Source organism: Antechinus flavipes, chromosome 1, assembly GCF_016432865.1.
Source record: "Antechinus flavipes isolate AdamAnt ecotype Samford, QLD, Australia chromosome 1, AdamAnt_v2, whole genome shotgun sequence".
Lineage (NCBI taxonomy): Eukaryota > Metazoa > Chordata > Mammalia > Dasyuromorphia > Dasyuridae > Antechinus > Antechinus flavipes.
Genome location: NC_067398.1, coordinates 504,700,221 through 504,714,632, shown reverse-complemented (window position 1 = coordinate 504,714,632; position 14,412 = coordinate 504,700,221). Strand labels below are relative to the sequence as shown.

Genomic DNA, 14,412 nt, shown 5'->3' with positions numbered 1-14,412 from the left:
ATGTCAATTCATAAAGGACATTTAATTGTGAGTAATTAATTGATACAGTACTGGCTTTGGAGTCAAGAGGACTTGAGTTCAAGTATTGCTTTCAGAACTTGACACTTACTAGCTATTTGACCCTGGCCAAGTCACTTAACCCTGAATGTCTCTCATTCTCTCACTTCCAATAAAGGAATATTGCAAATTGTAAAACAACAATAATAAGAAAATTTAATATTTCTCTCTGATTTGGGTAAATCCAATAGAAGGATAAGCAAAAGGAAAAATATAAAGTTGTTGAACAAATTCCTGGAGAAGTTAGAGCTACATGATTCTGAATGAGGCCAATAAAGAGTATAAGTATTTTTTTATTTCATTTTAAATTGCTGTAATTCTTTTTTTCCTTCTATTTTAAAAATAGTTTGATTTTTCTCTTTTAAAAAACAAAGTTAGTTACCTTCGATCTATTTTATTGTTTTATTTTATTTTATTTTTTATTTTTCCTTTTAATTTTATTAATAATTTCTTTAATTTTCTTAATTTCTACTTTGTTATTTAATTGGATTTTATCAATTTTTAAATTGTATACTTCATTGTTTTATGTATTTTTTCTCTGTTTTGTTGAGGAAAATATTTAGATATATAAATTTTCTTTCAGAACTACTTCAGCTGAAGCTCATAAATTTTATGTTGTTTCCTTATTACAATATTCTTTGATGAAATTTTCTGTTGTTCTAAAATTTGGCTCATCAATTTTTAAAGTTATTTGTTTTAGTCTCTAATTACTTTTACATTATTTCTTTAATGGTACTTAATTGAATTTTTTTAACAACATAAATGATTAGTAAATGATGTGTTGAACATTTCTACTTTTCTCCATTTTTGTCATTTCTTTATGTTTCAGGACATGATCATTCTTTATAAAAAGCTTGTTATGTTAAAAAAAAAAGTATATTTCTTTCTCTTCCCATTCTATAAATTCCAGAGATTGATCATCTCTTACTTCTTTCTCCATGACTGTATTATGTCTTCATTCTTCATTTATCAGTATAGATTTTTCCTCCCATGATAGTTTTCAAGCTATTTTGATAATTTTAAAATTATTTTTGATTTGATTTCCAAGTCCTTTGTTTTTCATATTATATTCTTTATATTTTTCTTTTAATCTTTGGTTTTTGTCTTTCCCCCCTTTTTGATCCAGTTTAATTTGGGGGCGTCTTCTGTTCTAAAGTGTAAGTTTTCCATTTCTCTTGTCATTCTTGCATCTCCAGATCTTCTGTTTTGTATTTCTTGTTTGATTTCCTCTGGTATTCCTGGGGCTCCTATGATGAGGTCCCAAGAATCTATTTTTTCTCTTTTGCATCGCTTGCCTTCATTGGGCAAAAATAGAAAACATACCTGTGTCCTTATGGTCTTTGGTTTGTTGTTCAAGAATAACTCTTGGCAGTACTACTTGATTTCCCTCTGTGTCCAAATGAATCATTAGAAGTGGGTAATTGTCATCCATTTGGATAAGCTTTGGGAGGTTCACTATTATGTGTCTGATTCATGCTTCAAGGACAAGACAGATGGATAAGGAGCTGTCCAACCGGAGATGATCTTAGATTGAACAGTATCATGAAAACTTAGAAAGGAAAGGACCAAGAGAAAATGGTAACCAACTGTGTCATGCTCAGAAAGGTCAAGAAGCATAAAGGTTGAGGGAAAAGTCCATTAGATTGGGCAGTTAATAGTAACTTTGGAGGGAAAGGTTTCATTTTTTTACTCCAAACAGCATTGGTTTAGTTCTTATTTAATAAAAATGCTCTTCTGGGTTCAGACAACAGAAGTCTGAGATTTAATGTACCTTTCAATTCCCCAAATTTGTGTATAGATAATTGCAGTGTAATATCCAGATAGAGTTTTGAAAGGTTAGGAATTTATGAAGATAATTTTGCAAAGAACATGAAGTGGTTTTTCTTTTATACATTGCGAAAGATCATGGGGGAAATAAGCTTAAATAATATTTTAGTTAAGTTACCCTTCTCTTGAGGCCCAAGAGGGTTGAGATTTCTGATTTAGTTTGTGAGTCAGAATTCTGACTGATAGAATCAGTTCAATTCATCAACCTGATGGATTATAGTAGTTGACTGTTTATCTCATGTCCTAGAGAGAGTCAAATAAATTTACAGTTAATCAGTATTTGAAGGGAATGTTGCTATCTTGTTTTAGCAATTATAAACTTGGATGATTTGTTCTGTGTTTGGGATGGTAAAACCAACTTCCTTGATTCCAATAGGACAAACTTATAGTCCTCTGGGATCAGTGAATTTTAGGAAAAGGAACATGAAACTGCAGAGGAAAATTATTTCACGTTAAGGCTGGGAAAGAAGACTTTTGTTACAATAGCATTGCCAGGTCATTTGGAAGTAAAGGTTTTAAGAGACAGCATAATTTCAATGACAGACTACTTAAATAGTTCATTACATTGGAGTGATGCCTTGATAACATGAGGGGAATTACTTCATTTGCAATTGGTTCCCTGAGAAGAGGCATTATCCAACACAGCATGCTCAGATGTTAGGCAGCTAATGACAGTTATTTTACAAGAATTTAACTGAAATGTAGCTGTGCATCCGGCAACTTCAGAAATAAAGCTGATATATTGAAAAAAAGGAACTACTGTATGTCATTACTTTTGTAACTACGTATTTAATGATATGTTCATATAGTCCTTGAATTTTAATTTTATTGAAAATTCCTGTTTTATCTTATATACTTTCTTGACATTTATTTTTCTTATCTGTTAAGTGAACAGACTGGACTAAATAATCTCTGTCTCTTCCTGTCCCAAATTCTGAAAAATTAGGTGCTAAGGATTATAATTTCCCAAGTTGAATAAGATTTTTACAAATTCATTTTTTTTAAATTAAAAAAGCATTTAAGAAAATTTAAAAAAATTAATATATTTGGTTTTTACCTTGCCTGAATTTCTTGTTATATTTCTCTTCCTTTCCTTTATCAAAGAGACATCCTTTTTTTTTTTTTTATCAATTTTCAATGTAACAAAACTAAAGTAGGAAATCAATTTTTTAACAATTGTTCACATTTGATTTAATGGGAATGAGGGCAAAGGTCCAGATTAGAGAAGAGATAAGAATTTTTGGATTTTACTAGGCTGCAACTTGCAAAGGGGAGGAGATAGAGTTTTTGAGCAGCTTCTTCTGATAGCTGCTTCTGTTCCAATTCCCGCAGCTGCAAAAGAGGGTTGGATGGGTGGCATCCAGCTGCTTACAATTTTTTTTCTGGCTGGGGGGATTGGTAGGGGAGAAGTGGAATAATTTATTCATAGAAAATTGTCCTACTGACTTTTTGGAGAGCATTCGTCTTCAACAAGAAAGATAATCAAAATTTCAAATTTACACAGCCATTGAAAAAAGTTTTTCAAATAAAAATCCTTGAAAGGTAAAAATTTATGCTGCTCATATTGTAGAAGGAAAATTGAAGCATGGGGAAACTATGAGTTACATAGTTCCTTGTGACAAATCAGAAAAAAACCACATATAGTCCCTAAGTTTTCTTTTTAGTTTATTATTTAAACTACTTTCTAACCAGGAAAACAAACTTGTTGCTTGTGGGAAATTTTTTTGTTCTTTCTCTTCTAGTAAATTCAGCTTCTGGATGGGAGAGTTGGTCTTGGGATCAATATTTAAAGGAACAAAATGCTGTAGCGGCACCTGCTCGACTTTTTTCTAGGGTAAGTTGTTCCATACAGTCTTATTATTATCTTTTAAATCCATTTTAAGCAAATTCAATGGGAACTGAAGTTTAAGTGAACAACTATTTATCATCTTCTTACAGGACAGATATAGATTGGAAGGTTTTCTGATTGTGATTATGAGAGGTGGGATGAGTGTAGAAAGAATCATCTCAAATAGGAAAGGATATTTCAGTTTTGTTCTCATCCTCTTTGTGTATCTCTCATTCAGATGTGGTTTTGTCTGGGTGAGTAAGATTATAGAAGTGTGGTGGACAGGATTAGATGTTGAAAGATATCAAATAAAGTTCTTGACTTATTTGTCATATAACCTTAGCAGCTACTAATTTAGAGTGATCACAACCTAAGGGTATCTTCATAGACCATTTGTATTTTCTCTTATTGATTTTAGGTTCAGATATATAATATGGCTGTGAAAGCACCAGTATTTCTCCTTCTCTTTCCTCCTCGCCTCACTCTCCTAGTACCTTAATTATTGGATCATAGATTATTCTAAACTGGCACCTGATAAATTGACGAAACTGTCTATTTGGAATTGTTAAATAAAATATGTGGATTCCAGTTCAAATTTGTTTCATATTATTCCTCAATATTTAACCTCTAACTTTAGGTCAGCCTCTTTCCCATTGTCTGAAAATGCCATGCTATTCCCATGGCATTCCTTTGTTTACATTTGCTGTTTTTTGTTTTTGTTGTTTATCTGAAACAATCTACCCATCCTCAGCTTCAGTCATATCTTATTCATGGTGTCTTGCCTCTCTCTATCCATACCAGTTGGATAGCATAGCGAAAAGAGTTCTGATTCTAGAGTCGGGAAGATCAGAGTTCGGATTTGGCTGTATATTAGCGATGTGATCCTGGGTAGTCACACAGTTTTCTTATCTGTAAATTTTAAAATTTTACATTTTTGTAAATTTTTTGGTAAAAAATTACAAGTTTATAATAATGTGTTGCCTACTTGCCAGCATTGTTATGAGGTTCAAGTCACTTAATATTTCCAAAGTGCTTTGCAAACCTTCAAATACTTTGTAGATATTAAGTATTATTATCATCCCTTTCTTTGAATTACCATTGTATTTTTAGGCATTAGCACTTCATTATATACCATCTGGTTCCCTATTGTTTCAATCACAAATCACAAATTTCTTTATGGGAACTACCATGTGCTATACTGTTTTTTTCTTTGTGGAGCTAACACATTGCTTAGTATCTAATACATACTTAAAACATACTTGTTTATTGACTAACTTGAATTTTTAACATTGTGTCAGAAGCAGCAAATTGACATTTTGGTTTCCTTGAACAATAAAAAATTCAGTATATTTTAAAATTCAGCACTTGTAGAATATAAGATTCTTGAGAGAAGGGTTTTTATTTTGTTTTTGTCTTTGTATTCTCAGTATAACCTTGCTGTATAGTCTGGCACACAATGCACATTTAATATAGTTTTGTTGAAATGATTTAATTTCATTGGACCAGCTTTATAAGTATGATCTACTATCAAAGTTCAGGCACATCATAGCAGCTGTTTAGAAGTTTCCATATTGATAAGCTAATTTGTAGTTGACACTAAAATCTTGTTTTATTCTCTGCCTAGTGATTAGTTATCACCCATAGGGCTAGGGACACTCATTTCGTAGTTTTGAAGATCTTTAAGGGCAGAAGCCATTTTTACTTTTTTTTTATATAACAAATACTTATTATTTAAAAAAAATACTGTGTATCTAGTACCTAGTACTTTTCTGTCAGGTCTGTAGAGACTTAGAAAGCTTTTGGGCCATTTTAGTGGTTTGGTTTTTACTAACAAAGAAAAAGAAGATCCACCATCAAGCTCTTCTCAGTGCCAGGTCATGGCAATAGGACAGATCAAAGGGAGCACTTACCTCTTTTTCCTAGACTGAGGCTGATGAGTTTGCACAGCTTTCCTACACTTAAATCCAATTAACTTGTAAGTCATAGCTTTGTCCTCTGGACAAACAACAGCTTATGTGATAATTCCGTCTCAGTCTTTGCTACACTTTCTTCCTTCCACCACTTGATTGTGAGTCTTTCTTTGCTGTACTGCTTCCTTCAAAGGTCTCAATTAACTTCAGTCTTAGTCTTTTTCTACATTTTAGCCTTTGCACCTACAGCCTGGATATTCCCTTTTTATATATTCTCTTTTAGTGATTTTATATGCTCCCATAGTTTCATCTCCAAATAAGTAAACAACTGTGTCTATTTTTTTATCCATCCATCCATATATATGTATAATATATATATGTATAATATATGCATCTAGTTTGTCTTCTGATTTCCATTTGTTCTTTACAAAGTCTTTACAAAGACTGACTGCTAGATATCCTCCACCTGCATATATCATTATCATCACCTAATTCTCACCATATAAAAAATAAAACTTGTATTCTTTCTCCTTATTTCTATTCTTCTTCTAAACTTTTCTAAATTTTTTACTCATGAGTTCATCTCTCTCATTCAGCGAATTAGCAATATTTGCCAATCTTTATAATCTCTCACATCTGTTTCCATAAACTCACACAGCCATCATTCTAGTTTATTATTATTAGAGATTTACATTGGAACCTTAGAGGTTTTATAATCCAATCCTCTCATTTTACAGGTGAGATAACTGAGACCAAAGTAGTTAGATTCCTTGCCCAAGATCATATAGGTAGGAAATTAGGAATAGGTAGAAAGCATTCAGGCCAAGTTTTTCTAGCTCCAATTCCAGAATTATTTCCATTATACTATATTGTCTTCTCTTTCTCAGTGCCTTTTTGCAAGAGCTTTCTTATTCTCTAGCCTTCTTCTAGACTATACTTTTATAATCTATCTTTTATACTGCTTCTAAAATACTAATCTAAATTCTAAAATTGATCATGATTGTAATTGTCATCAATTGTGTACTTGCCCTGTGAGTAATAAGCCCTTTTTTTTGGTAATCTCTTCACCCACAATCCCCTTATAGACTGTCTGTTGCTTCTTGAATAAAAAGTTATTTTTTAGGTACAATGCCCATCCTCTTGTATTATACTTCCCCCCCACTGCTATTATGTAATCTCTTTGTATGTGTAGCTTATTATTACCTGTGTCATCTTAAAGAAATCACCTCTCTGGGTTTTATTCAGTTTCCTCATCTGTAAAATGAAAATATTGGAACAGATGGCTTCCAATGAATGATTCTAATTCTGTTTTAATTCTAATTGTTCAGTTCTGATTCTTATTTTAATTTTTGAGTCATGCTGGCTTCCTTCTTTCTCTTGTTCTCTTCAAAGATTGTCCATCTCTTGATGGTCCAGCTCCATAAATATTTATTGACTACCTTTGCAAAATCCTGTGGGGAGATAGAAGGCAGAGTTATTTCTTTTCCTAGTCCTTCAGTTTTTCTTTATTCAGATTTTTTGATACCATATTTTCTGTCATTAAATAACATTATCAACTCTCTACTCAAGATGTCATAGATCATGGAAGATATGATGTATGAGATGGGACCAGGCAAGCAAAAAAATATTTAGTTGGGAGTACACAAAGACCATCAGTTGAAAAGGGATAATGGCTAAATGCCAGGACAACAAAAAATAGGTACAAATTAACAGAGCAAGGGTGTTTTTTGAAATGAGTTGAGGAGATTTATATAAGTCATCTTGAGTTGTGATAAAATATTAATTGAAAACAACTCTGAGATACCACTACACACCTCTCAGATTGGCTAGGATTACAGGAAAAGATAATGATGAATGTTGGAGGGGATGTGGGAAAATTGGGACACTGATACATTGTTGGTGGAATTGTGAACACATCCAGCCATTCTGGAGAGTAATTTGGAGCTATGCCCAAACGGCTATCAAACTGTGCAGACCCTTTCATCCAGCAGTGTTACTACTGGGCTTATACCCCAAAGAGATCATAAAGAAGGGAAAGGGACCTATTCGTGCAAGAATGTTTGTGGCAGCCCTCTTTGTAGTGTAGAAACTGGAAACTGAGTGGATGCCCATCAATTGGAGAATGGCTGAATAAATGTGGTATATGAATATTATGGAATATTATTGTTCGGTAAGAAATGATCAGCAGGATGATTTCAGAGAGGCCTGGAGAGACTTAGATGAATTGATGCTGAGGGGAATAACAGGACCAAGAGATCATTGTACATGGCAACAACAAGACTGTATGATGATCAGTTCTAATGTACATGGCTCTCTTCAACAATGATTCAGGCCAATTCCAATGGCCTTGTGATGAAGAGAGCCATCTACACCCAGAGAATCTGTGGGGACTGAATGTGGTTTACAACATAGTATTTTAAATCTTTTTGTTGTTTGTTTGCTTGTTTTTTGTTTTCTTTCTCATTTTTTCCTTTTTGATCTGATTTTTCTTGTGAAGGATAATAATTGTAGAAATGTGTATAGAAGAATTGCACATGTATAATATATATTGGATTACTTGTCATTTAAGGGAGGTGGGGGGAAGAGGAGAGGAAAAAATTTGGAACACAAGTTTTTGTGGGGATGAATGTTGAAAATTATCTATGTATTTGTTTTGAAAATAAAAAGCTTTAATAAAAGTAAAATTTTAAAAATCTTAATTGACTTCTTAGGGTCTTGTAAGGTTACAGCTTAGGACTCATTAGACTTAACAAAAACTAGTATTTATTAATCTAGGTGATTCAGTAGATGGCGCACTGGGCCTGGAGTCAGGAAGATCTGAGTTCAAATCCAGTCTCAGATTTAACTAGCTGTGTGAACCTGGGACAGTCACTTAACTCATTTGACAAATCCACTGGAGGTTTACCAAGAAAACCTCCTATGGAGTTAACAAAGCAGCAGGTACAACTAAATTTTATTCTGTGATATCTTGTTTTGCTGCTCTTTGTGTATCTAATTCATTGTGATATCACTGGGTGTTTCTTGGCAAAGATTCTGGAATGGTCTGCCATTTCCTTCTTCAGCTTCTTTTACAGATGAGGAAACCGAGGCAAACAGGGACACATAGCTAGTAAATGTTTGAGGCTGTACTTGAACTCAGGTTTTCAGCTTCAGGCCCAGGGCACTATTCACTGTGTCACCTAGCTGTCCCTTATCTTTTGTATTCCACATGTCTACATTTTGTCTCCTAGTGAAACTGTAAGCTCCTTGAATTCAGAATGCCTATTTGATTTACCATTATAGTGCTAGAAATATAAGAAATCTGTATCATCTCTGTGTAGCTAATATATTTGCATATATCATCTATACACATAAGTATATCTGTATATGTGTGTGTCTGTTTTCATCCATCCATCCATCTTCCCTCTCATAATTGATGTTCATCTCCATTGGTAGTAAAATTCTGAATCAAGAATTCTCTTTATACCAGTGAAATCATAGACCTGCCTTCCTTACTTCTCTGGTCACTCCCGCCAAAGACTAATATTGGCTAAGTTAATAAGGAGTAGCTAGTAGTGTAGCTGATAAGAGTACAAGGGCCTGAAATCAGAAATACCTGAGTTCAAATTAGACATCACATACTGACCCTGGCGAATCCCTTAACCCTGTTTGCATCATCCATAAAACAAGGATTTTTAAGTAGCGCCTGCCTCCTGGAGTTGCTGTGATGATAAAATGAGATAATAGGAAAGTGGCTAGTATATAGTAGTTGCTATATAAATGTTAGCTATTATTATTTTCATCGTTGTTGTTGTTTAGAAATTATGAAATATTTAAAGAATTTAAAAAATGTTTTTCAGATGTGTTTTTGGAAATATTTTTGGATATGAGAAATTCTCAATCCTATCATCATTTCAGATGCTTCTTGAGCACAGCATGTTTGTTCCAGTTAAATCTCCACAGTGATGTTAGTAGAAGATATTTTTGGTGTAGTATTTGGAATGGAAGAGACTAAACAGAACTCTCTTGGATATGTGAAAGATGAATCATTAAGGCTTTTCTGAAGACTAGTTCCTAAATATGATCATACCCTAGATGTTATCATATAGCTCTTAACCCATAATTCTCTCTTTCAACATAACATATTTTATCTGTTTAGTGCTTCGCACATTGTAGACCTTTATACATTTTTGTTTATCTTCATCTGTTCTGCCTTCTTAATTTATTTCTTCTTCACTGATACCTATTATAAGTATTTTAATCTTACTTTTTTAATCTAAGCAGCTTACACTCCCTACTGCTCCCTAATCTTCCAGAGGAATCCATTTTTCTAATTATATGTCAAATTAATTTCTTATAATTGATATGCCATAGAATAAAACTGATCCAAGTTTTTTTTTACCCTATTGTTTGTCCCAGGATAGTTTGAACAAATTATGTTACATGTAATGCTACTTGAGAAACTATCTCTGTGGCATTGCTTATTATTATTATTATTTTGCTAAGGCAAGCTAGGAAATGTTAAGATGAGATCAGATTTGAATTCAGGTCTTCCTGACTTCAGGGCTGGTACTCTAGTCACTACACCAGCTAGCTGCCCCATCTATGATATTTTTAAAAGAGGCTTCTTTTTTGGTAAAACACATACAGAAAAGAGAACCAAAATGTTCTTTACTACTTTAGTTGTGTTTTTCAAAACTTCCCCCTTCTCCACTTCCTTCATATTAATGAATTGTAATCACAAAAAATGGAGAATTCTTGGTCTGCTTCTGTTTCTGTCTCTGTCTTTCCCTTTTCCCCCCATTTTCTTCCTTTCTTTCTCTTTTCTGAGTGATCTATATTTATATTTATCATATCTATTGATATAGATATATGTTTATACACAGTATAATAAACATATTTTATATATACACATACTAGATATGCATGTGTGTATAATAACACAGAGGACAGAGAGAGGGAAGGACAGGGTGTTTTTAGTATACACATACCACATACCCATATAATTGCATATGTGCATACATACACATCCCCAGAACATGAAAATGGATTTGCGATTTCAATAGTATAGGAAACTTTAAGTGAAGAAATTGAAGATTTAAGGCATTGCCTAGGGTTACAGAGAATGTATGAGGCAAGACTTGAACCCAAGTGTTCCAGTTTAAGGTCAGCTCTCTATCAACTATAACAACCTGCCTCTTATCTTACACATGAGAAATGCTTAATAATGCTTTTTGTTTGCATAATGATATTAATAGATTTCATTTCTATAACATTTTACAGTTTACAAATTGCTTTCTTCAAAACAGCTCTGTGAAGTAGAGGAAATTGGTGACATTGAATAAATGCATAACCTTCTCCCATTAATTAGTACATTTGCTCAAAAATATTTTCAAGGAATATAAGAAACTTTCTTATCTTTTTTGCTTTATTTTAAATTCATCTATCATAATTATTTCCTTGTGATAAAAAACCTATGAAACTGGAAGTGACTTGGATCTCTCAGGGGTTTTTTGAGAGACCCATCTTTTCATGATCTTTTTCTTAGTCTGAATTCTCATAGTGCTATATTTTGTTTAAATGGTTTTCTTGTTATTTCATTTGTGTGCTTTCTTTCTTCCTAATTGTCTTATGTCTCCCCTAGTGATTGTGAACATGCTTTCTGCTTTATGTCTGCCACACTGCCAAATACAAAATCAATACATAGGTGCTTGATACATGTCTTTGTATGAATTGTGCAGTGTAAAACTTAACTGAAGAAAAAGTCTTGTGGATACCATATCATTGATACCTTTTCAACTTCCTTTTAATAGTAAAAAGCTTCAGAACAATTTTATAGTAGCAAAAAACCCAAAAACACAAACAAAAACAAAAACAAACTACCCACTACTGTAGAATTAAAATTTATCATGCACACTTAAATGCCTCTCTCATTCTCCTTTGACATTTAAGCTCTTTTTCTGTGCTTTTTCTATATAGGCAGATGTTCTTTTCTTATAGTATCTGATTATATATTCTTTTAAGCATCTAGGCAGAATTTTAGCATTGTCAAATAGAATGCAATAACTCTTAGATATATCGGGGGGTAAAGTAAATAGGCAAATAAATTTGGTTTTTAGATCTGTTGCCTATTGTAGTGATATCAGCTCAGGTTTTATCTGTATCAAACTTTTTGTGAAACCTTTTTAGATCTTTTTCTGTCTCATAGGCCCCTTAACATTTCAAATAATTTTAAATCAGTTTAAAGTTGTTGTTGTGTGTGTTTGTGTTTGCATTTGCATTTGTATATATATATTCTCTTTCTTTATAAGAGCTATTTCCAGAGACTTTATAGATTACAAAATATTTCTATGTGAGCTGTTATTAGTAATATTTTGCCTTACAATTTGTTCTGTACATCTTAGGAAAAATGATAGTACCACTTGGTTTAATTAATAGGAAATATACCTATTGTAATACAGCATTGATTAATAGTATTCATCTAGGAATTTGTCATCAGATTTTGTGTGTGATTGAGGTGAAAAAAATGGAGAAGTGGAAAGAGAGAGTTAATCAGGTTTTCCATTCCTGTGACAGCAGTTGATCTTAGAATCAAATGGTAGAGATATCCTGAAATGCTCTGTTTTTTAAAAACTACTCCATATATTTGTACTATAAAATTTTAAGTCAACATTTATTGTGTCTAGAAAATTGTTAGTCATTGAAGAATTAGAAAATTTAGATGAAATATAGTTCCTGACCTTTGTGAGGAAATTCTCTATAGATTTCATATGGACTTGATAGATCCCTATGGTTTAGTAGGGGAATAGATTACAGCACAGATAAAACACATGCATAAGTTATTAGACAATAAATACTTTGGAGGTGTAAATTAAAGTTCTATAACTGAACATATGCTCTTCCTAATACTTCTATTATCTTTTTTTCCATGATATGAAATACTCCATTTGCCTTTAGTAATTATGTGTGTGTGTATGCAATATTCTCATCATAATGTTCTGTGTTTTCCTTATTTCTTATTCCTGTCCCCATTATATAATTCCTTCAGTTTGTATTATGAGTAAATTTCATTGGTATCATTTACATTAATATTACCAGTACTTCCTATTATATTACTGAGATATCTCTTTAAAATAAGCAATAGAAAAATAGAAAAAAGTTCAGAAAAACTGACCAAATATATTGAAAAACTCTCACATGTGCAGAATTTTAATAGTCGTTTTGTGTATTTTCAGTGTTAACCTGGGTTTGAATTATTATATTTCAAGTCATATGAAGAAGCCCTTTTGAAAATCAGGATCTACTGTTACATACTTGAGCTACTTATTGTGGTTAAATTGTTTTTTAAAAAGAGAATTTTTATTTGAGTTATCTCTTACCATTCTATTTATGATAGTATTGTTTTTCTGAATTTTTACATATAGTTAATTTTTTGAGGGTGGGATGAGTGATATAATGGGGGGGGAACCCAACAACTAATCACTATGCTCAGTTTCACCCCACATAATCAGTCCATTTGCTGAAAAAAGATTTAATTTCTAATACAGTGGTTGGTATCAAATAGTTAAGCAAATCCAAAACAATAATACTTAAGAGTTAGTTAAGTACTGCTTATTTGTTCTAAAGAATGATATTCTCATTTTCTACAAATGCTACAGTTGCTTATCTGAACTTCCAGCTGGAAGTTGAATGCCAAGTTCATAATCGTTTAAGAAGAGAGATTAAAAGAGAAAATGGTGTCCTTTAAGTGAAGTTTATATTAAAGTTACATTGATTCTTTGCTCATAATGGGCTTACCCCTAGAAAAAAAGGACCCAAGGGCTTTTTTCTGTTTTAGACAAAGTGTTCTCTGAGGATTCTTGACATAAACTTTCTGTTGGTGGAGGAATTTGTGGACAGCTTTGATAAGGGCACCAGAATGGTTTGCAGTATTTTGAGTTTTTTTACATACAATCTCTTATCCAGGTGTCATTTTTATTTTATTCACAAGGAACTTTTAAGCCATATTTGGTTTTGCCCATGTCAGTGTTTCACTCACAGAAAGATGTGTTGTACATTTTGTTTTGTGTCTGAGATTTTAATTTAGTCAGTTACTGAGATGTCTGGGATGTTTTTTGAGTGCAGACTTTAATTGTGCAATCAAATATGTTAACATAATTTTCTTACTTTTTAGAGGTGATATAGAGTTGATTAGAACTAAATGAAGACATGAATGAGTTTATTACTTCACAGAAACCAGAAAAAATATACACTGACCTATCTATAAAGCAGTACTACCATTATATTAAGGATGAATTTCTGTCTTTCACCTCTGTTCTATCACATTGGCCATATACACCATTCCTGGAATGCTTTCCTTCTTCACCTCCTCATTTCTAGGAACCCTTCACTCCTTTCAAGAATTATTTCACTTTCCAACACCAACAAGAGACATTTCCTTATTTTGCTTTCATGGTATTCATACTTTCATGTTCATAACTTGTGAAAATGTTGTATATCTCCCCAGCAGGATAGAAACTCCTTAAGAATAGAGATTGCCTCAGTTTTGTGCTTATATGTCACAATGTCCACTGTATAGTAAGTAGATCCTTAGTAAGAACTGATTGATTGCTGCTCTCTTATTTGTGCTGTACACATATTTGTGCATATATTTGGAAGCCATTTAAAAAATCTGATTGTAATAAGAAAATATCACATAAAATAAGAATTTCAAAATTCTTCTGTCATCTTTACTTCTAGGTTAGCCTTAATTATAAAATCCAATTGCCTTTTTCCATCGAAATTAAAAATAATTTCTATTAATCTAACAAA

The 14,412-nt window shown here is 32.5% G+C and overlaps 1 protein-coding gene across 1 annotated transcript in view; it reads left to right on the top strand.

Moving 5' to 3' along the window:
- Positions 1-14,412, top strand: part of L3MBTL4 (L3MBTL histone methyl-lysine binding protein 4) — a 503,358-nt gene that overhangs the window by 173,572 nt on the left and 315,374 nt on the right. Inside the window, exon 5 of the mRNA XM_051970424.1 lies at positions 3,627-3,718. Coding sequence (XP_051826384.1) covers positions 3,627-3,718 — 92 coding nt within the window. The remainder of the gene's footprint in view (positions 1-3,626; positions 3,719-14,412) is intronic.